The sequence below is a fragment of the Nelumbo nucifera genome, chromosome 2, assembly GCF_055504915.1.
Source record: "Nelumbo nucifera cultivar China Antique chromosome 2, China Antique-T2T, whole genome shotgun sequence".
Classification (NCBI taxonomy): Eukaryota; Viridiplantae; Streptophyta; class Magnoliopsida; order Proteales; family Nelumbonaceae; genus Nelumbo; species Nelumbo nucifera.
In genome coordinates, this window is record NC_142650.1 from 76,962,059 (window position 1) to 76,987,092 (window position 25,034).

A 25,034-nucleotide genomic window follows, 5' to 3' on the forward strand; every position below is an offset into this window, starting at 1 on the left:
ACGTCACAAGATTTCCTCCAAGGAATGTGCAATAGCCTGTAGTAGATCTTCTATCATTCACTGAACCTACCCAGTCTGCATCTGTATACCCCACTTCTTCAAGTTTTCCTCCTGGTTCATACAATAGTCCACGGCCTGGAGCTCCTTTCAGATACCTTACAATTCTAGGAACTACATCCCAGTGAGGTATACGAGGGTTCTGCATGAATTGGCTCACCACACTAACTGCAAAGGATATGCCAGGTCTCGTGATAGTCAGATAGTTCAGCTTCCCCACTAGTTGTCTATACCTTCCAGGATCTTCAAATACTTCTCCTGTATTTGGTTCCATAGGGGTCTCAGCCGGTTTTGCACCTAACAGTCCTGTTTTTTCCAATAGATCAAGAACATATTTTCTTTGGCACAGATTTACACCTTGTTTTGACCTGGAAACTTCTATTCCCAAGAAATACTTTAGTGTTCCAAGATCTTTTGTTTGGAAATGATTTTGCAGAAATACCTTTAATTTGCCAATCCCCAATTTATCACTGCCAGTAATGACAATATCATCCACATAGACCACTAATAGGATCTTCCCAGCTTCTGAGTCATAGCTGAACACTGAGTGATCAACCTGGCATTGCTTCATTCCAAAACTCTTCACCACTTCACTGAACTTCCCGAACCAAGCACGCGGCGATTGTTTCAACCCATAAATTGCCTTCTTCAATCTGCATACCTTACCATCCTCCCCCTGAGCAACAAACCCAGGTGGTTGCTCCATATATACCTCCTCCACAAGATCACCATGGAGGAAGGCATTCTTTATATCAAGCTGAAACGTAGGCCAATCATACATAATTGCCAGGGAAATTAGTACACGAACAGAACCAATCTTAGCCACTAGAGAGAATGTCTCCATGTAGTCCACTCCATACAACTGTGAGTAACCTTTAGCAACAAGTCTGGCCTTCAGACGCTCCACACTATCATCTGGCAAGTATTTCACAATATACACCCATTTACAGCCCACAACATGCTTACCAGGTGGGAGAGTAGTAAGTTCCCACGTTTGAGTATGTTGAAGAGCAGAAAGTTCCTCCTCCATTGTCCGCCGCCACCCAGGTGAACTAAGAGCTTCTTGAACATTGTTAGGTATGGAAATAGAGGACAAAAGTGAAACAAACTGGCGATGTGAGGTAGAAAGACGAGATAACGAAACAAAATTGGAAATGGGATGGAGGGTAGAACTGCGTTTACCTTTCCGTAAGGCAATGGGTAGGTCAAAGTCTGAAGGTTCAACAATAGGAGCCATGAGAGGATCCGCAGATGAGGTAGAAGCTGGAGGAGGGGCTGGTGTCGTTCGACGTGTATACACTTGTTGGATTGGTGGTTGTTCGGTGGTGATCTGCACTAGATGAGGTGATGAGTCTACTCCAACAACAACATCTGGAACTGGATCACTGACAAGAAGAGGAAGAGGAAGTACGGGTGGAGATGAAGGTGCTTCAAGACTTGAGAAGAAGGGGACAGACTAAAAAAAGGTGACATCAGGGCAGACATAGCACTTCCGAGTAATGGGATTATAACACTTGTACCCTTTTTGAGTCCGTGAGTAGCCAAGGAAGACACATTTAATTGAGCGTGCATCTAGCTTGTCTATTCCAGGACTCAGATTGTGGACAAAGCACACACAATCAAAGACACGAGGAGTTAATGGGAATGGAGATAAAGTGGGAAATATGATAGAGAAGGGGGACCGACCATGAAGGATGAAAGAGGGCATCCGATTAATGAGAAAACATGCAGTGAGTACAACATCACTCCAAAACCGTTTAGGAACATTCATGTGATGAAGAATAGACCGAGCAGTTTCAAGAAGCTGACGTTTCTTCCGTTCAGCTACCCCATTTTGTTGAGGGGTGAATGCACATGAGGTCTTATGAATAATGCCATGCTATTCTAAATACTGTTGAAATGAAGTAAGAAAGTATTCACGACCATTATCTGAACGAAGAATTTTGATTGGAACACCAAATTGTGTGTGTATTTTAGCATGGAATTTTTGAAAAATGGAAAACAATTCACTTCTTTCTTTCATTAAGTAAATCCATGTCATTCTTGAACAATCATCAATAAAGGAGACAAAATACTTGTACCCATTATAAGACTCTATTTTGATTGAACCCCAAACATCTGAATGAACCAAAGAAAAAGGACTCAACATACGACTCTCAATTCTTGGATTGAAGGACACACGATGATGTTTCCCAAACTGACATGACTCGCATTGCAAAACTGACAAATGACTCAATGACGGGACCAAAATCTTGAGAGCCTTGAGAGATGGATGTCCAAGTCAGCACTAATTTTGGTCGGTCCCCCTTCTTAGCATGCTCCCATATATCCTTAGCCGTATCAAGGAACATGAAGTTGGCACTAATTTTGGGCTCCATACTATTCCACAGCCAAGTCATGATTTGAGCATCTTCTTGTTCCCAATCATCAAACCCTGGAGAGTCAGCCAGTGGCTTCTCATCTTTTACATGCTTCACTTTCACAGATTTAGCCCATGGAACGTAGTTTTCCCCATTCAGTTTAATCGAGGTCATCTGTACCCCTTGGTAGTCGGGGGAAACCACCACACTAGGTTTCTGATCATTGTACCCATCTCCTATTGCTGCCATTGTACTCTTTCACAGTTGCCTCTAACCTGACTTCTTAGCTACAAGCTGACTAATGTTATTCACAGTTTGATATTTCAGCACCTATTGCAGCCCCTAAACACAACAGTGAGAGCCCACGCCTTGTTCTTATTCACACTACTGCTGTCTTTACAAACCCACGAACCACATAAGAATCAATTTAGCACTCACTAATCACATGTAGGCCCTCTTACAACCACTCAATAGAAGTTGTGCACCACAAGCTCCATAACACAGTCAAATCTGTTACACCCAGTTCAGACTTGTTTAACACATTTAAGAGGGCATTACACAACCACAAAGAACTCGGCTAGGTCACTGCATTACACCTTACACCACTTGGCCACCTACAGCAGCCCCTACACCATTCGGCTACTGTACATAGCCCGTTCTAGGGCAACAATGAACCTAGTTCTCTAGGTTCTAATCAGTACTTACTGATTCTTGGAGGGTTTCTACCCAGAAATACCAGCAACACAAAAGGACTAGATAACCAACCTTCCTTTGAGAGTATCAACCAACCATTCACTGCTGAAATCACTTTCCTTGATAAAGAAGACTGTGTGCAGCAGAGAGAAATGAACTGTGATGTCTCAGACCTAGGGCGAACCAGTTCTCTCTATTAACTAACCAGAAAGGAAGAAGAAGGTGTCACGAATACAGATGAGATGCTTTACAAACTGAAGCAGGTCAGGAACCTCGCTCTGATACCATGTTTCGAATGCAGCTACAGTAACCCGAACCAGGAGAGAAGGAAGAAGAAGATGAAGAAGAAGAAAAGAGAAAGAGAGAACAGGAGGGTTTAGTCAAAACTGATTCGTACACTATTCATTCGACCCCCTAATGTTTATTAGGTTCTAATAACCTTTACAAAGACTAAACTGCCCTTACTTAAGTGTGGGCAGAGTATCTCTAATAAAACTGCCACATAAGCAAGGTACTTAACAAACATGAGATGACTAAAGTACCCCTATTCGGCTCACTTTAACATGAAGTAATGCAATTGAGGAAAAAAAGAGATTGTGGGTTTTACATGCTTGAAAATGTCTTATATGTTTGATTTTATTTTTAAATTTTCATTTGAATATGCTTTACATCTTATGTTTATGTATTTTAATTTTAGATAATAGTTTTTTTTTTAAACATTTGTTTTAAAATTTAAGTTTATATTTTTTATGAATATTATGTTTCACATTTTTTTTAATTTTTTTTGAATTTTCTGACATTTTTTGATTTTTTAGTTTTTTTTTTTTTGTATTTTTGTGCCTTGCTTCAAAATGGCACGTGTCTCGCCTTGCGCCTTGTGCCTCGAGTGCAAATCAGCTCCTGCGGCTTTTAGAACACTACCAAGTTGTCAACCAATTTGTTTCTCCCCCTAGGCAACCACATATTTCTACAACTCTCCGGATCATTCGGTACATTAGGGGTACCATCTCTCATGGACTTTTTTCTCATCATCATCATCATCATCATCATCTATCAACCTATCCTAATGTAAATTGGGCTGGATGTCCTGACACTAGAAGATCTGCTGGCTGGTGTGTTTTTATGGGTGATGGTTCTCTTTTCTCCTGGAAATGCAAGAAACAACAGACAATTTCCATATCCTCCACTTGTGTTGAGTATCGAGCCATGTCATTAGTCTGTAGTGAAATTGTGTGGCTTAGAGCCCTTCCTGGTGATCTTCATATTCAACTTCCAACTCCTATTCCCATCCACGCAGATAATGTCAGTGCCATCAAGATTGCCTCTAGTCCTGTTTTTCATGAACATACTAAACATGTAGAGGTTGATTGTCATTTTATCAGAGATCAATACCTTGTTGGAATTATCACTTTTCCCCATGTTTCATAGGGTCTTCACGAAGGTTATGACATGTCCTTGTCACAAGTTCCTAGCTGACAAACTGATGCTTTTATCTTGGCATCAGTTTGAGGGGGCGGGGGGGTGTAGAGGCACTATGGGTTGACTTGATTGGGAGTATGATATTATCATGTACCTTATGTGTAATATCTTTTATTTCTCTGTTGTATATACAACTTGTTCTTATTTGTTTTAGTGGAGGGCAGATTTGTCCTTTCCCTCCTTTTGTGAGTGATATATAATACAATTATTTGGGCGTGTGCACATTAGCCACACCCAACTTCTATGTGTACTTTGAACTATCTCTGTCACTTCAATCTTCCCTCTTGTGAGTAAACCAACAATAGGATGTGGGGTTGACCTCTATTCAAGGAGGGTGTGGGCCATATTTGGGCCCATTAGGTGGTGTGAACCTGGTCTTTTTTCATGATAGTGCCAAGAGTCGGATTAGTGAAAAAGATCATGACAAAGACTTAGAGGTGGAAGGGTGCTCAAAAGCTCTAGGTAAGGTGCTACAGTTGCAGAGCAATGCTTGGCATTTTGTTGGGGCTTTGTTACCTTGTGACACTCAATCAATAACGTGACAAGGGTTTGGGTTGTTATGCACATGAGGTTGTGGATGCATTGGAGGACAAGAAACTTGACAATGAGAAAGAGAATAATATATAAAAGAAAAAACATAAAAATTGGACTCAAATCTAAGGTTCGTGTCCATTAATATAGTAGCAAGGTTGATGATGGAGGTAAGGAGAGCCAGCCGTTTGGGGTGGAAGAGGTTCAAATTCCTGAAGAAATGGATGTGTTCATGGTGCCATAGGTGGCAAAGAGGGTGTTGTCAGAGGTTGGTGGATAGGTTGCAACAGTGAGTTCTAGTGATGATTGATGGACTTGCTATGCAGGTAAGGAATAAAAATGAGGTAGGGCTATTGAAGGTATTTTGCTAGGTCCTTCGGAGTCTCAAGGGTTGACGATGAAGGTTCATGTCTGTTTGGGGTGGAAGAGGTTCAAACTTCAAATTCCTGAAGAAATGGATGTGTTCATGGTGCCTTAGTGTGGCAAAGAGGGTGTTGTCAGAGGTTGATGGATAGGTTGCAACAGTGAATTCTGGTGGTGGTTGATGGGCTTGCTGTGCAGATAAGGAATAGAAATGAGGTAGGGCTATTGAAGGTATTTTGCTAGGTCCTTCGGAGTCTTAAGGGTTGAAGATGAAGTAAGGTTTGGATCCAAGTAATGGTTTGGAGGTTGATAGGATTTTATTTGGTTCTGTTGGTGGGAGTTTTGGGCCAAGAGGTGGTGAGGGAGGGATTAGAGTTGAAAGCGTGACAGTTGATGCTAATCAAGGGGTTGGTAAAGGTGTTTCATTGATGAGTGTTAAGAGTGTTGGTATTGGGGGTCCAAGATGAAGAGGGAAGGATGAAGGATGGGGTTAGTGGTGAGGAGGTGACTCAACAAGATTTGGGTGAGATTTTTTTAAAGAAATCTGAATGGGAGCAAGGTTTAGAAGGGATGTGGGGTTTGGAAGACTATAGTGAGTTTGGTCAAGTTGAAGGAGATGAGGTGGGTTGGAGATTGGCTGAAGGTAGTAGGAGCACTAATGGAGTAAAAGTGTTTAAAAGGAAAAAATGTCGAACTATGACCCTTATAATGTTGGGGAAGTGGAGGTGGAGTCAGCATTGGAATGATAGTGATGATGAGGTTCACATTGATGAGACAAACAATTGAAAGTTTGATTGACTTGGAGAAAGTGGTAAATATAGAGGTGGAAGTTGGTAAAACTTTGGCTTTGTTTTTCTTAGGCGAGGAGAAGTTTGCAAGGAATGGCTGTTAGAGAGTTGGAGGAAGAGAGTGGGCAACACAATGCACAAGTTTCCTGCCGATGTGGGGTCTGGGGAGGGACAAATGAACACAACCTTACCCTTACACATATAGAGAGGCTGTTTCCAACATTTGAACCCTAGCCACCTAGGTTGCAATGGAGCAACCCAACCAGATGTAAATCCCACTTGCAATAATCTGAAATAAAATAGAAAATAGAAAGAAGAAGAATAAGATGGAAGGAAATGGAAAAGGGAAACAATGGATAAAGAAGATGAGAAAATGGAAGGAATGGTGTAATCGAACTTCTCTCCAGCCCCCACAATTATGCTTTATTCTTTGATTGTAAAAAGGACGTAATGACATGAATACCCTTAGTAGGGTGGGCAACACTAGAAACAATAATAAAATAAATAAAAGAAGCCCATAACTAAGGCCCACTAACCACGGAAATAAAACCTGAATAGAAAATAAATAATAATGACTTATGGCCCATTCAGCCCATCATATCTGCACTCCCCCTTAAGCTGAGCATAGATTTCAATCATTCCCAACTTGCTTACATAGTGCTATAACTTTGCCTTAGGGACACCCTTGGTCAGAACATCTGCTAATTGTTGCTCTGAGGCAATGAAGGAAGACACACTTCTCTATAAGCTACACTCTTATAAAATGCCGGTCAACTTCAATGTGTTTTGTCCTATCATGCTGAATTGGATTGTATCTATGCTAATTGTAGCTTGGTTATCACAATACAACATTAAGGGCTTATCATATGAGCCATAACAACTCTGAAACTCCATGTGCCATGGCCCTGCACTTTGCCTCAGCTAGAGATCTAGGTACTATTAATTGCTTCTTATTTCTCCAAGAGACAATGTTCCCCGCTGCCAAAGCACAATAACCAGATGTAGATTTTCTATCATCAATACTATCGGTCCAATTGGCATCTGTATAAGTCTCTAGCTTCATGTGTCCATGCCTAGAGAAGAGAATACCCTTTCTTGGAGTTCCCTTAAAGTAACACAAAACCTGTTCTGCAGCAACCATATGTGTGTCTTTGGGGGCATGCGTAAATTGACTAATCACAATGACAACATATGAGATATTTGGCCGTGTCATGCAAAGGTGTAGTAACTTCCCCAAAAATCTCTGGAACTCTCCCTTATCTACCAAGAGCTCACCATCATTAGGTAAGAGCTTATGGTTGGCACCAATAAGTGTAGAAGCAGGTTTGGCATCAAGTTTCCCAATCTCCGTGAAGGGATGGGAGATCCATCATATGGATGGCCGAACTCTGTAGGAAGGTTGGGTGAAATTTCAAAAGAATTCTCTCTCCCATCCGGGAATCGTATTCCCTAATTTAGAAAACTGCATTTTCAATGATCGTTCTTGAATCAAAACCAGACCAGATCTGAAACCAAAAGGGAAGAGAGGGATATACCTGATACGAAGTAACAGTAACTCCCAATGTAAGTGTTCACGCCCAAAGAGAAGACCAAAATCCGTCTCCACTGAAGATGACACAGTGTATGGTGAAGCAGGATGGTTCTTCAGAAAGAACCTGAATTGTTCAGCAAGAATCGAACAAGGGCTGGTGAGCATGACTTAGAATTGTTTCTTCCAGCAAGAAACAATATGAATAACCTTTTTTGATCAGTTCCACAGGTGGAAATCGAACTGGGTAGGGGCGGCAAGAACTGGGGAGAATTTTGCATGTTGCTGAATGTCTGTAAACTGAGGAATTCGCCCCCTATTTATAACCTTCTTTGGATCAGCCTCCTAATCCAATTAGGAGAGAGTTTCTTGATCCAAATCTGATATTTGGATCTGGACTCTTAAATGGATAAGACTTATCTTATCCTTCAGCTAATCCTAATTAGGTTATAAATTAGATTTCACCCCCTTTTAATTAACCAATTTAAGCCCAGTTCGAAATGGGCTTTAGGCCCATTAAGTCACATAGCTCACCCTTTAATCTGCTGGCTAACTTGGCTCTCTTTGTATGGCGTGGGACCCTAACATTGATCTACACATCAGCCACATGGGTTTAGCCCAACCTCTGTTACAAGGCCTGGCCGAATTCATTGTAGGACACAATGAACCCCTTAGTCATCACCATGGGCTCTTAATGGGCCCAACATTTACACTAAATGGTCCTTGGGTCCAGCCACCTTATGAAAACCCAAGGACTGTGGGCAGATGCAAGATTAGCCCATCAGGTATTATCCTCAATGGTCTTACACTTAACCTCTCAGCCCTTAATGATCATACACTGCCTGACAAGAGAGGACCTCTCCCTTGGCTGCAAGGTACAGTGTTGCACTCTCTACTCACATGGATCCCGGGAATTAAAACCTTTTTGCAAACAATTTGAAACCATAATATATAAGTATATCTCTATATAAATATATTTTGCAAAACCAAATTTCAAACACATTTTGAAATCCACTACCGGCAGTTTAGGTTTCCATCAGAGAGAGTGCATTCCCCGATCATTCACTTTGTCTGACAAAGGGGCTGATTCTGTCAATCACCCACTCAGATGAATTCTCGGACTGTCCCAACATACCTAGGTTTTGACCCCCTCTAAGGATCTCATTGATTGACATATCAAAGACAGCCCAATCTGACACCTAGTGCAGTACCATAATCGAGTCTAGGGGTCAGGTGTAACATTCCAGTTTTGCCCATCTATCTCCAAGGTCCAAGGCAATACTGGAATTTGGTCCGGTTCAGGGTTTCAAGAAAACCCACACTACATGTACCTCAGGTCTCACCCTGGTAGCTGAGACAAGCCACCCCAACCAACTTGGCGGCACATCAGTGTCAGCCTTGGTAGGATAAATCTCCCCAGATCTATCCAACGGCTGTGAAGATTCTAAACTAACACGAGTCTCATAAGTGTCCAGTTTAAGGGTATTACACAGAAACACACCAAATCACATAAATCAATTATGCACTTTATTCATTTACAATAAATGACATAATGTACATCAATCTGATTGGAGCTAAGGGCATACACTGTCTAACACTCCGTAAGATCTAACACATACTTCCGTTGGTAGATGAAGATGCCATCTTTAGACCCGACAACTTCAATTGCCAAGAAATATCTCAACTTCCCTAAATCCTTGGTTCCAAATTTTGAGTTAAGAAAGTTCTCGAGTGCCTAAATTTCCTGAAAGATGAAATACTGTAGCCGAAGCAGTGGAAGAGAGAAGACCAAGAGATGCTGAGAATGTCGAAATGAATGACCCAGTCGACAGTACTATTATTTATATTAGAGTACAGTACAATGTTACAGGAAATGACTGGAATGCCCCTGATTAGTGATGGGACACCCAGGCAATTTAAAACACTAAACAAACTTAGGCCCAGTGCATAACAACTTAAACTCAAATACAATAAGAACTCTTATCAGCCGAACCATCAATACATGAAAACCTTCAACCTAACACTCCCCCTCAAGCTAAGCATGGATGTCAATCATGTTTAACTTGCCAAGAAGGTCCATGAACTTTGCTGCAGCCAACCCTTTAGTCAATACATCTGCAATTTGCATCTTAGATGGAGTATAAGGAATGCAGAGTTTTCCCGAGACTATTCTCTCTCTAACAAAATGTCGATCAATGTCAATATGTTTTGTCCTGTCATGTTGCACAGGGTTATTTGCAATGTTGATGGCAGCCTTGTTGTCACAATACAGTCTGAGAGGACCCTCAACTTTAATGCCAAGCTCATTAAGAAGGGTCCTGAGCCATAGGAGTTCAGCAACCCCGTGAGCCATAGCTCGATATTCTGCTTCCGCACTTGATCTAGCAACTACATTCTGCTTCTTATTGCGCCATGTGACCAGGTTCCCTCCCACAAATGTACAATATCCTGAAGTTGATTTTCTGTCTCCAATAGAACCAGCCCTATCTGCATCAGTATAAGCTTCAATTTCAATTCTATTGTTTTTCCTGAATAGAATTCCCTTTCCTGGGCAAGTCTTCAAGTACCTGAGAATCCTTTCAACTGCTTTCATATGAGGGATCTTTGGAGAGTGCATGAATTGACTGACAACATGCACAACATAAGCAATATCTGGTCGAGTGAGAGATAAGTATATCAGCTTCCCTACCAATTTTTGGTATCTCTCTCTATCACAGTAGTCCTCCCCTACTGATTCTTGTAGGCCATGATTCTGTTCTATTGGAGTATCTGCTGGCCTACACCCTATCATGCCTTCTCTTGATCTAGCAACTTCAATCCCAAGAAAATATCTCAAATGGCCCAAGTCTTTGATCTCAAATTCCGAAGCTAAAAACTCCTTCAGTCTTTTTATCTCTTCCAAGTCATTCCCGGTAATCACCATATCATCCACATGAACAATGAGTGCCGTAAGTTTGCTATCCTGTCTCCTTATGAACAAGGTATGGTTTGCACCGCTCTGAGTGTACCCCACTTTCTTCATGGCCCCACAAAGCCTCTCAAACCATGCATGAGGAGACTGCTTCAAACCATATAATGCTTTTTTCAGTTTACACACCTTTCTACCAAAGTCATAGCCTGGTGGAGGTTCCATAAATACCTTTTCATAAAGGTCACCATTTAGGAAGGCATTCTTCACATCCAGCTGATGAAGTTCCCATGAAAAATTTGCTGCTAGTGACAATAGAGCCCGAATTGTGTTGAGCTTTGCTACTGGGGCAAAGGTTTCTTTGTAATCAATTCCTTCTTTTTGAGTAAACCCCTTTGCCACAAGTCTGGCCTTGTACCTTGCAATGGACCCGTCCTCCCTGTGCTTTACAGTAAACACCCACTTGCACCCAACAATGCTCTTCCCCTCTGGCAGATCCACTAATTCCCAAGTTCTTGCTTTCATTAGGGCTTTCATCTCTTCATTCATAGCTTCTTTCCACCTTGGATCAGACACGACCTCCGAGTACCTAGAAGGAACACGTACAGAGGAAAGAACAGACACAAAGGAGTGATAGGCAGGAGATAAATGTGAGTAAGAAACAAAATCAGCAATGGGGTGCAGGGTGGTACAAGAACGGATAGGCTTACGGAGAGCAATAGGAAGATCCAAATCAGAAGTATGTGAGTTGGAATTACCTTGGATTGCAGAGACAGATTGATCCAAGTCCAACTGGTTGCTGTCATGAGATTGAGGGTCCTTTTTCCTTCTGTTGTATGTGAGTATCTCTTTCTATTGCCTACTAGAGCCTTCAGGGACATCTGCAACATCAGGAGAGGTAACTGGCACAGTGGGAGCCTCACTAGGTTGACCCGGGATGCCACAACTAGGAGTAAAAGAAGAGGATGGAAGGCCCGAGGCAGATAGGGGAATAAAAAAGGAGGGAGAATGAGAATCCTCTTCCATCCCACTAGTCTCCCCCTGAAGAGGATTCTGAGAAGACTAGAAATAGGGTTGAGACTCAAAAAAGACCACATCTCTGGTGACATACTTTCTCTTGGAGACAGGATCATAACACTTGTACCCCTTTTGTGTAGGAGAGTACCCCAAAAATATTCCTTTCGTAGCCTTAGGATCCAGCTTGGTCTTCTTTGGATCCTTCACATGTATGAAACATATACAACCAAAGACCCGTGGAGGAAGAGGAAAGTCTGGAAGAGTGGAACACAAAACAGAGAATGGGGTTTTCATACCCAACACCTTAGATGGCATCCGATATATCAGATATGATGCAGTAAGTACAGCTTGAGACCAGTATTGCTTGGGAACTTTGTGCTGGAATAGTAAGGCTCGAGCTGTCTCCAATAGATGTCTATTCTTGCGCTCAACAACCCCATTCTGCTGAGGGGTATTAGCACAGGATGATTGATGTAACATGCCAGCATCTTCCATGAATAAGTTCAAGGATTTTTCAAAATATTCAACATCATTATTTGACCGAAATTGCTTAATCTTCTTATCAAACCGTGTTTCAATCATCTTGCAAAATGCCATAGTTGTCCGTGGTACTTCATCCCGTCCTTTTAGCAGGTAGATCCATGTGCATCGAGAATAGTGGTCAATAAAACTGATAAAGTAACGGAAGTCATCAATGGAAACAATGGGTGAAGGGCCCCAAACATCAGAATGAACCAAATCAAAAGGAGCTCAAATTTCATTACTGGAAATTGGATAAACAGTTCTACATTGTTTTGACATTTGACATACTTCACAGATTAAACTTTGACTTGAAATGCCCTTAAACAATTCGGGAAACAACATTTCTAATGAAGAGAACGACAAATGACCTAGCCTAGCATACCATAGATGCAACCTAGCTATTGACTCCACACTCTCCGGACTACTAGCAGCAGATGCTTGTAAGGCTGAACCGATGTCTGCATCAAAATAGTAGAGGCCTCCATACTCATGACCGCTCCCAATCGTTCTCCTCATCAATCTGTCCTGGAAGACACAACGAGTAGGAAAAAAGGTTATACTACAGTTCAAATTTTTGGTAAGTTTTGAAACAGACAAAAGATTTGAGGTAAGATTGGGAACATGTAGAACTGATTTAAGAGAGAGGTCCTTGCTTAGGTCAACCACCCCCTTTCCAGAGATGGTGGAGAAAGACCCGTCAGCAACTCTCATCTTATCCTGACCAGACAACAAATGATATGAAGAGAATAAGGAGGACATATGTCATGTGGTCAGTTGCACCGGAATCAATAACCCAAGAAGTAGAGTCAATAGAGCTAGTTGCACTAAAGACAGAGACTGTACCTGATCTGGCAAGAGAGGTGGAAGCAAAAGAATTATTCCTTAGACGGGCTAATGCCCGACTAAGGACCTCTACCTCACTAGCAGTGAAGCCCAAAGCACCAGCTCTAGAGGAATCAGCAACCTGCCCCATAGGAGAAGAAGACACTGTTGGTATATTCTGTGAGTTGTCACCATTGTTGCTGGTGACAAGATTCTCACTTGCCGCATGACCTTTCTGTTGCTTCTTGTCCTTTCTCAATGCAGCTGGCTTCAAGTGAGGATACAGGACCCAACACTTTTCTTTTACATGTCTCTCACCACCACAATGAGTGCACTTAAGGTGCTTCTTGTCTGGATGTTTGTTTCCCTTAGTAGAGACCAGGGCTGAATGTTCTCCAAATTGTTCAGTTGGTTGAGTCTGAGAGTCAACTTGCATCTCCTTTCTCTTGACTTCTTCATTCCTCACTAGATAATAAACGTGGTGCAACTCGGGCAATTCATCTCTCCCTAGAATTTGTGACCTTATATACACTGGGTCCAGGCCAGCCAAGAACTTAAAGGCTCTGCTCTCTTCAATCTGCTTATCATGTCTCTCCTTGTCCCTGGCATTTTCCCAATATATCAAGTGATGGTCAAGTTCTTCCCAAAGACCTTCCAGAGTTGCAAAGTGTGTTGCAACTGTCATATCCCCTTGCCTTAAGGCAGCAATGTCTTGATTCAATCTGTAGATTCTAGCATTGTTTTTCTTCTGTCCATAGGTCTTAGACACCTTTTCCCAAATCTTGGCTGCTGTAGGAAAGTGATGAACAGTCCTGGCAACCCGAGGAGTCATAGAGGCAAGCAACCAGGACATAACTGTGGCATACTCCTTGCGCCACACAGCATACTCTGCACTGCCAACCTCAAGTTCCTTCTTGTTCCCATTTAAGTAGCATGTGAGATCACAGGAAGTAATAAAAAGCATTGCAGAAACGGACCACTCCTTGAAGTTGTATTCATCCAGCAGCACACTTGTAATTTGCAAGCTGTGTAGATTAGGGTTTTCCAGATTTGAAGACCTTGCAGCAGGCCTGTTATCCCTAGAAAAAACCTCTCCGGATATTGAAGACATCTTGACTGCAACCTCTGTGTAGATGACACTGTTTAAGACTAGCCGAAGAGATCACAGTGCTGAAAAAGAGACTAGTTGCAGAATTGAAGAAGGTTCTGACAGCTCGCAACACTGTTTCAGACTTGCCGAGACTGTCACAGTTCTGAAGCAGTTCAGTTACAGCAGCAAATGAGGTGTTCTGGGCTGGTAACCGACCTGAAACTGAGGGCTCTCCACCACTGTGCTATGCAGACTTCACTTGAGCTTCGAGTACTGCAACTGTAAAGAGAGTTCTCCCCCTTACGGCCAATACTAGGACTGCTGAAATCAGTCCTCAACTAGGTCTGTCCTATACAGACCTCTTTTAGTAGCCGAATAGCTACTAACTACTAGAAACAGTCTAGTAGGACATCAGCTTCTGGGTCTTACTTCCCTTGCGCCCTACAACCAAGGGAAACCCTAGGTTCGAACCTTGTGTTGTTCTCCTACAACCCTAGGGTTTCACGGCAGCAACCCAGATAAAAAAAGAAAAGAAAGACAGCAAGAGAGAAGAGATGGCATCGGCTGTAACCAGGAAGGTGCTTAATGCTCTGATACCATGAAAGCTGAAATGCTGTAGCCGAAGCAGTAGAAGAGAGGAGAAGACCAAGAGATGCTGAGAATGTCGAACTGAATGACCCAGTCGACAGTACTATTATTTATATTAGAGTACAGTACAATGTTACAGGAAATGACTGGAATGCCCCTGATTAGTGATGGGACACCCAGACAATTTAAAACACTAAACAAACTTAGGCCCATTAACACAGGCCCAGTACATAACAACTTAAACTCAAATACAGGCTAATAAGAACTCTTATCAGCCGAACCATCGATACATGAAAACCTTCAACCTAACACTTCCTTTGTATCACTGCTTGTAACCCCAATATCATCAACATAAACAATAAGGAAGGTAATTTGAGTACCTCTCCTCTTAACAAACAAGGTATGGTCAAACTATGTTTGTGTGTAGCCAAACTCAACAAGTGCAGCTCTAAATCTGTTAAACCAAGCTTGTGGGGATTGTTTGAGGCCATAAAGGGATTTCTTCAATTTGCACAATTTGCCCTACATTTCCTTATATATGCTTGAAGGAAGTGAGTCAAGTGACATATACCTCTTCGGTTAAGTCTCCATTTAAGAAGGCATTCTTAACATCAAACTGATATTACGACCAATCAGAACTCATTGCCAAGGGCAACAAAACTCTCATTGAGGTCATTTTAGCAATTGGCGAGAAGGTTTACATATAATCAACTCCATATACCTCTCAATGGTGTTGTCAGCATGATACTTGATGGTGGACACCCACTTACATCCCATTGGTTCCTTTCGATGAAGCAAATCCACAATATCCTAGGTATTATATTTGTTAAGTGCTTTTATTTTAGTTCTTATAGCCTCCCTCCATTATGGCTTAGACAAGGCCTCTGTAACTCACTTGGGTATAGGTTGAGAGGAAGAGGGTAAGAAAAAATAATAGGATGGTGACAACAGACTATAAGAAAGGTTTTCGGAGATATAGTGTGTTGTACATTTTTTCTTACCCTTTCTCACAGCTATAGGTAGGTCTAAGTTTGGGAAGGAAGGTTCTAGAACAGGTGGTAAAAGACCTGTCTAGGAGCTTGGGACTGTTTGAGGCTTAATTGTAGATGGGGGAATAACCTGTTCATGTTGTAGCCTTTGTCTTTAGTACCACATCTGAACAATAGTATGAATAGTGAAAACTGGAGGACAAGTAGGTGAGTTTGCAAAGCTTGTTCTCTCCCTCGTTCTCTAGATGGCTTAAGAAAAGAGGGAAGATCATGTGGAGAAGCATTAGAGCAGCTTTGTGCTGGTCCGTATGGGAAGAGAGGAACTCTAGACTTTTTCAGACAAGGAAAGATCTATTGAGAATTTAACTGAATTGATACACTTAAGGGTCAGTCATTGGCTGAAATCTTTGGAGCTTTTTTCAGAGTTCTCCATTGGCTGATCTTTTGAGAAAGTGGAAAGAAGTTGCTACCTCGGCTCAGTGCAAAAGGACCTCTAGACCTTCTTGGTCCCCCCCTCCTTCAGGATTCATGAAACTGAATTTTGATGGTTGTAGCTTAAGGAATCCTAGGCCTTCTGGGATTGGGGGAGTTTTCAGAAATGAGGCTGGGATTTTTTTTGCTATGTTCTCTAGCCCTATTGGTGAGGGTGACTCTCTTAGGGCAGAGACTTTAGCAGCTTTGGAAGGAATCAAAAGAGCAAGAGAATTAAACATTCGGTGCTTGATCATTGAAGGGGACTCGGAGGTGGTAATTAAGTGGTTGAAGGAAGACAACAATGGTTTTTGGAGCTACAGAAATAAAAAGAAAAAATTTAAACGGCTGAGTAGGGATATTGAGGTGAAGTAGAGCTGGGTGAAGAGAAGTGCTAATTCCATGGCTGATGAGTTAGCCAAGCAAGAGGTGCTTAAGGATTCTTTGTTTTGGGCCACTTTTTAGCTTTCCTTCTTGTTCTCTGTTGTGGGGGAGTTAAGATATTTTACCTCCTCTCTCTTGTACTCAAAGTTTCACAATTTTTGTAATCTAATAAAACATTCTGTTATTGATAAAAAGAAAAGTAGGTGAAGGAGGAGCATAAATGGGAGAACTGGGAGATGAAGATTATGCAAATGGGACAGAAGGAACCATAGGGAATTCAACCCCAAGGTCAACAGGAGGCAGAGTTAGTGGTGAGGCAAACAACTTAATAGAATTCTCCCCCTTAGGGGAATGACCATAAAAAGGAAGTGACTCTGCTAAGGTGACATCCATGGAATTAAAATGGATGCCAGTGGTGGGATCAAAATAGCAATAACCCTTTTGTGGGAGGCATATCCTAGGAGGAGTAGGAATGGGGGAACTGGGAGACGAGGACTATGCCAATGGAATATAAGGAACCATATTCAACCCTAAATCAATAGGAGAAGGCAGAGGAAGTAGTGAAGCAAACAACTTAATAGAATGCTTTCCTTCAGGAGAATGACCATAAAAAGGAAGTGACTATGCAAATGTGACATCCATGGAAACAAAACAGGTGCTAGTGGCGGAATCAAAATAGCAATAACCCTTTTGTGTGGAGGCATACCCTAGAAAAATACACTTTCGAGCATTGGGTTCAAATTTATGTCTTTGAGAGCTGGGAACATGGATATAACATGTGTAACCAAAAAATGCGCAAAGGAACAAGAAACACCTCACCCTTAGGGAACAAAACAACGAAGAGAGATTTGAACCCCAAGACTTAAGGCATGCAGTTAATAAGATGGAAGGCAAAAAGAATGCTCCTAGCTACTTCAACAACATGTTGATTCTTTCTCTCTGCCACTCCATTTTTCTTTGGAGTACCTGGACAAGAACTCTGAGGCATAATCCCAAATTTCTCAAAATATGAAGTAAGGTGCTTCTAAAAATATTCCTCAACGTTGTTTGATCTGAATTTTTTGATCTGGGTATCAAATTTGGTAAGCATAAATTCATGAAATTGCTTTACAAGCTTAGGTGCTTCAACATAAGCACATTTAAAGTAAAGCCAAGTATAATGAGAAAAGTCATCAATAAATAGAATAACATATTTATAACAACCAATGCAAGGTAAATGGTATGTCCCCCATACAACAGAGTGAACAATGTGAAAAGGAATTGTAGATTTTTTTATAATTTGTAGGATAAGAGTTTCTATAATGCTTTGACAATTCACATGACTCATAATGTAGACTTGACAACTTAGTTTGCTTAAACAAAGTTGGAAACAAAAGACTTAATGAAGAAAAAGAAAGATGACCTGGACGATATTGACGTAACATAATGCCATTGACTAACTCTGACAAACTAACACATTAGAACCAAAAGCTTCTCTTTGAGGTGATACTTGACTTTGTTTAGGCATGTCCAATAGGTATATTCCATTCCCCTCATGGTCACTCCCAATCACCTTTTGAAATTTTGTGTCTTGAAATACACATAAGAACAGAAAAAAGATTACATTGTAGTTCAAGGATTTTTTTTTTTTTTTTTAAATTACTAACCAATAGCAAATTAATGTTAAGTTTAGGAACATGAACTGAAGATAAGGTGAGAGTATGTGAAGCTCTTATGTTTCCCTTGCCAGGGATAGGAGCAAGGGAACTATCAACGAGGGAGATCTTGTCTCGACCAAATAAAAGCTGGTAAGTAGAAAATAAACGAGACACACTAGTCATATGTAGATGCACTAAAGTCAATTATCTAAGGGATCCTATGATTACCTAAGATAGAAGCATGGTTCACTGTAGCATGAATACCTGAATGGGCATAGGCAGAAGAGGAACAATTTCCTGAGAAGGTAGTAGTTGTAGTAGTAGATTATAAGTGGTTGATGAGTTGGTCATACTTCTCATACTATGCTTTGGCAACTTCAAGCTATTCTCCCATTAATTTTTCATCATTGGAACCTTTTTCAACTTCAGAAGAGGTGGCTACATTGGCATTGCCACCTTTTCTAGTTTCAATCTTCTTACAATTATTATTGTTCTTGAATCTAGGAGGTATATGCTTTGGATGTAGCTTCTAGCAAGTACCCTTCCTGTGCTTAGCTTTTTTGCAATAGTCACATACTATATCTTTCTTAGTGATAGCCCTTCGCTTCATCCTAGCATTGACAAAGTGATCAGTTGAGACTTTTGCAACTTGCACATGTGTCATACTCTTCTCATTGCTAACCATGGCATAAGCTTGAGATAAGGGTATCTTGTCCTTTGCTAGATTGTTCTGTCTAACAATATCATACTCAAGATTGAGTCCAGTGAGGAACTTAAACTCCCGATTCCTCTCCACGAACTTCTTATGAGTCTTAACATCTTTAGTACACTCCCACACAAAAGTCTCCATCAAGTCAATCTCCTGTCAAAGAGATTTCAGCATGGAGAAGTAAACAACCAAAGGTTTCTCCCATTGTCTTAAATTATTTACACCATTCTTCAGCTTGTAGGCCCTAGCAACATTCAATTTCTAGGAATAGGTCTCTGTGACATTGTCTTACACCTCCTTTGTAGTCTCCATCCAAAAATATTGCTGGCTGATATGAGGTTGCATGGAATTGACTAACCAACTTACAACAGTATAGTTTTCCTGCATCCACCTTTTATAAGTAGGGTCATTCTCCTTAGGTTGCTTCTTACTCCTAGTGATGTACCCCTATAGACATGAATCTTAAATGATTGAGACCATGCCATAATTAGTCTCATCTAACTTCACTGAGGTTATTGCCCCCAACAGAGTCTCCAAGGACCCTCCCAGTCCAAACCCGGAATCTATAGATTGTTTCATCTCACCTCTAGTTTGCTCCATTGACCAAACGGAAACAAACGAAAATAAAAATAGGATGTTACTAGTCAAGATTCACTGTCCTAAGGCCAAAACTGTTCTTCAAACAACCAAAAATATGATTTCATTGGACCCAACACTTGGGAGAAGAGAAAGTGTAGCCACTCCTACCAGAGGCTCCAGAAATCTCTCCAAGATTGACCTCAAATATATTGAGAAAGTTTCTATTCTAGCCCTAAGCGCCACTTCCGGACTCCCTCTATATCCCTTAATCTAAAAACTCTCTAGTTAGCTAGGGTTTTTGGGAAAGTCTCCAAGAACCTACCTTGGGCCCCAAACAAGCACTGCAATCTTCTCTAAAAACCTCCTCTAACTGGGCTGAATACTTGTTAATTAATCTACCAATGAACTCTCCATACAACCTATGTATGGGATTAAAGAGAAGAAAAAGGAAGAAGGTAGGAACTCTGCTTTGATACCAAGATGTAAATCCCACCTGCAATAATCTGAAGAAGATTGAAGATGGAAGAGAGAAACAATGGAGAAACTGCTTTTATTCTAAAAAATTCTGATATATCTCTCCAAAGACACCATATTACTGCTGTAGGGATTGTGCTCCATGGCTTCCTTTCCCTCTTACGTAGACTCCTAATATTCCATTCCCAGTAAATGTTCCTTCAAAGACTGTTCATGACACCAGATGAGATCCAAATCTTTATAATAATGGTTGAATATCTCCTTGGTCTTGAGGAAGTTAAGGAATAGATGGTCTGCCATCTCCTTCTCTTCCCCCACATAAGACATAACATATTTTTGGGAGATTAATGCCTCTCCTTTCTATGCCATCTCTGGTCAAGCACCTATCTAACAAAGCTGTCCAAAGCAAGAAAGCTACTTTGGATGGAGTATGTGTATGCCAATTCTCTTTATGTGGGAGTTCTGTTTCAACTGCAATGTTCATTCTTTAAAGAAAGACCCAACAGAAAATTTACTCGACCTATCTCCAAATTCTTGTATCCCTTTCAGTTAGCCATGGAGATATTTTGTTAAGGAGACTTATCATAGAGGCCAGGTTCTCAATTTCCCAACTTCTTTTGATTGACAACAAAAGGAGAGATTAATTAATTAATTAGAAAAAAAGATGATACAACAAGGAATTGTGATTACAATCAAATAACCTTTTCTATCCTACCTAGCCCTTGCACTTTACAACATTTTACAGCATAGCCGAAAAAAACTGTTGTCTATCAACTCCCTGCTTTGCCAAACCCATCAACCAGGCTGTTGGTTGATCTTTATACCTAATGGACCTCAATCTGCAAATCCTTTCAGAACCTCAATCTAATTTCATTTCTGACACACCAAGCCGTGTCTCCCCCATCTAATAGCAAACCAATAACCACTTTAGAATCACCTTATACAATCAATCTTTGTGCTCCCATCTCCCTGGCTTTTTGCACCCCCAACAGTTGCTGCTTTCATTCTCCCAATTATTTAGATGTCTTCTAAAGGTAGGGCACCAAGTAAATTCATTTTCCACAATCTTATAAGCATCTTCTAACCAAGCTTCTCTATTCTTTGCAAGGATGAACAGTTATGACCATCTTCCCATCAAAGTTTTGTCACCACACCATATATATCTCCAACAACTTTGTCCTTTCTCCAAAATCTTATTCTGTCTCCTGGCCCTACTTTTAATTTGATTCCTTGCTTGAAACTAGCATGAACTCTTTGCAGTCCTCTCCAAACAGAACATCCATAGGATCCATTTTGCATGCTTGGATCTCAGCTGAAACTTTTCCACATGATCTACTTCCATAACCTAGTCTGTTTAGTACCAAACCTCCAAACTCATTTTCCTATTAAGGTTGTATTCATCAGTTTCAACCTCTTAAACCCCAATCCACCTGCTATTTTTGGTTTACAAACTTGCTCCCAGGTCCAATTTTCTTCCGTTCCTCCTCCTAGCCTCTCCATAGAATTCTATGTTAATTGTCCAATCTTTCTATCATGGCAGCTGGCATTGCAAACATGGACATAAAGAAATTGGGCAGCTCCAATAGTGTGCTCGTCGATAGAGCTGTTTATGTTCCTACTAAAAGATACTTTGATTACCAGGTTGCTAATTTCGTTTTTAACATTTCACACACTAGATCCCAAATGGACTTAGCAGTACACTCTGCACCAAGAGGGAGTCCCAGGTAGTGGATAGTAGCTTGCCAATCTTGTAACCATGGATCTCTACCAATTCCTTGTAGTTGCCCATCTTGCCAACATGGATTAATTAACTCTTGTTGAAATTTATCCTGATACTTGTGACAGCTTTAAAGCATCAAAGTAAGTACTTTAGATGGAGCAATTGATTCGGGTCCATGGATATGAAGAGTACAATGTCATTGGCATTTTTCAATAAAGGAGCTTCAGTATCCATTTCAGAGGACTTGAAAGCCCTCCAAGACTCCCCCCTCCATTGCTTTATTTGTTATTTGGGATAGGCTTCCTTCACGTTGATGGATTCTCTTTAGTAGATGAACTCTTTGATGGATTCTCTTGTTTTCTTCCTTTTCAGTATATTTCTTTTTATTTGCTATGATAAAATAATGAAACCTAGGCCCACTTGTGATTAGAGGTGGATTTGAGCCGAGCCGAGCCGAATAGCTAGCTTTTCGAGCTCGACTCGAGTCAAAAGCTCGTATGCTCGAGCTCGACTTGAGAAAAATGTTTTATAAAAAAAATTATATATAAAAATATTTTTATTCGATATTTAAAAAATTAATAATTATAATAATTATTTATTATTATATATAAATAAAATATTATATATAATATTTTCTATAATTTTATTTATTATTATTATTTTTATTATTATTATTATTATAATTGTTATTATTATTATTATTATTATTGTTGTTGTCATTGTTATTGTTATTGTTATTGTTATTGTTATTGTTATTGTATGTATGTATCTATGCAGCTATTTGAGCTCGGCTCGATTAATAAACGAGCCTGTAAATTGGGCTCGAGCTCGGCTTGAAGCTCGGTTGAAACCGAGCTGAGCTGAGATTTTCACGAGCCGAGCTCGAGTAACTCGTGAAGAGCTCAGCTTGTGGCCACCCCTACTTGTGATTATCAGCATGTCCTAGATCCAAATTAATGCTGGCTTCATATCTGATCATCAATGTAGCTTATGATCCAAATTTTACCAGTTATTAAAAAAGAATATAGTCAAGTCTCCACAAAATAAATTTCAGCCTTCCTATCACCAGAATAAATTTCAATAATTGGTTTCTATAACATTTATTGAGAACTGTGATAACTGTAAACTCCAGATGGTCTACCAACATGATTGTTTTGGTGTTAATATAATGTTATTGATATGACAATATAATATTATTGCATTTCAGCTTGCCTTTCACCAAAATAAATTATAAATAATTGGTTAACATGATTGAGAACTATGATGATTGAATCTGCCTCCGTATGGTCTACCAACATTTTTTCAGGGTATTAATATAATGTCATTGATATGATTGAATTAATTTCCATTTAGATGCCTTAGCCAACAATTGATCAAGTGGTGGACATTCAAAAGTGATGAATTCTCACTATCCAAGTAGGTTCAAATTCCACTACACCATAGAATCATCAATCAACCTAATTGATTTGATACTAACCATCTAATTTACTAACCTTTTGGTAAGCTGTTTTCTATTAGTCCTTAAAATGGTCAATAATGCATCTAAATGGGGTAGTAGGGATCATCTAATGGGGGCCCATTTCTATGATCGGACTCAAGAAATGGCAGTTCACACAAGATTGTTTATTGGCTTTGTAATTTGTTTTTTCCATTAGTTGACTGTGTAGTTCAAAGTTACCTCAGATGGCTTGTACTGTTATAGCATGTGATTCTTAGCTAATATGACATGGACTTCTTTGCAGGGTGGGTTAGTTCGACAAGAGCTGTTTTATCTTTTGAAAGAAGAAAAATACGTGCATTTTTCTTTTGGGAGTATCGGTGGTGAAGGGATTAGAAGTGCCACTTTGGGCATGCACACCTCAAAGTTCTGCCTAAACATTGCAGGTGACACTCCATCATCCAACCGCCTGTTTGATGCCATTGCTAGCCATTGTGTGCCTGTCATAATCAGTGATGATATCGACCTTCCTTACGAAGATGTGCTTGATTACTCTGAATTCTGCATCTTTGTACGCACATCGGATGCTCTAAAAGAAAAGTTCCTCATCAATCTGATTAGAAGCATTACTAAGGAGGAATGGACACGGATGTGGCAAAGACTGAAAGAGGTTGAAAGGTTCTTCGAGTTTCAGTACCCATCGCAAAAGGATGATGCTGTACAAATGATCTGGCAGGCAGTGGCACGTAAGGTGTCATCAGTCAGATTAAAGTTAAACAAGTCAAAGCGATTCTCCCGCTTTGAGGTTGGGAGGAAGAAAAGGACAACAGTAATTCCATCGATAAAGAATTTTTGGTGAGACGTTTATCGCAAATGAGCATTGTAGGTTGCATTGCTTCTCCCTTTCTGATTGATTATTAGAATCTTTTCATTATCATGTAAATTTAATGCTTTAGAAAGGTGAGTCTGAGAGATGAATTTTCTCACTGCAAATTTTGAGCCTTGGAGAACTAGTTTCAAAATATGTCTTGGTAAAGGTGTATCAACTATGTTCATTGTACTGTAACGAAGGCAAATTTTCAGCTCCAAGGTCAAATGCAAAATTACCCTGCGCTTGGGATTTTTGGATTGAAAATGCACCCCTTTTTGTCATCAAATTATTAAGAGGATATTTAAAACTCAGAAATGGTACACTCAACTCAAATCATTCCTGCAATTGGTTGAAAGCAATATTTGGAATGGACTTGGCAGTTTTGAGTTAGAAATGTGATGTTAAACTAGAAAAACCGAAAACCGTGGACTAGACACTCTTCTGGTTTGATGTGTATTTTGGTTCTCAGGATATTGGTTCAAATAGAGACATACATGAAAACAATATAGCTGAAGATACCTCTTTAAAAAAGTTTTCCTTGTTAAGACACCAACCAAAGTGGCAGAAGCATAGAGTGCGAAAGCCAAAAACTTTGGCTGTTGGGGGTCAATGAGAACATTTTTGGGAATGCCACGCTACCATAGAGTGCGAAAGGGATTTTGATTGCAATAGTTGTGGCTATTTGGAAATGCTAAGGCTGTATTTCGCATTCCTTATTTTAAGGACTTACCTCCTTTTTGCAGCTAAAATGCCCCAACACCGAGTTTTTAACTACAAAAAGAGAGAAGTCTTTAAAATAAGCAATGCCAAATGCAACCTAAATGATTGATTTTTTACAAGGTCACATACATATCTCTGGGGGAAATTAAGGCCTGTTTGGCAACATTCCATGAGGATGCTTTGTGCCTTCCCAGTGTTCTCATAGAGCAGAAACGTGTTTGGTACAAGAAAAACAAAAAAAAGGTGTTCTTGCGTGAGAACAACACCCAAAGAATGTGTTCTTTGGAAGTGAAAAA

At 40.4% G+C, this 25,034-nt stretch overlaps 1 protein-coding gene across 2 annotated transcripts in view; it reads left to right on the forward strand.

Moving 5' to 3' along the window:
• Nucleotides 1-24,282, forward strand: part of LOC104590081 (putative arabinosyltransferase ARAD1) — a 37,505-nt gene extending 13,223 nt beyond the window's left edge. For both annotated transcript variants that reach the window (XM_010248606.3, XM_010248605.3), the window contains one exon: nt 23,452-24,282. In XM_010248606.3, the coding sequence (XP_010246908.1) occupies nt 23,452-24,006 (555 nt within the window). In that variant the 3' untranslated portion in view covers nt 24,007-24,282. The remainder of the gene's footprint in view (nt 1-23,451) is intronic.
• The last annotated feature ends 752 nt before the right edge of the window (nt 24,283-25,034 follow it).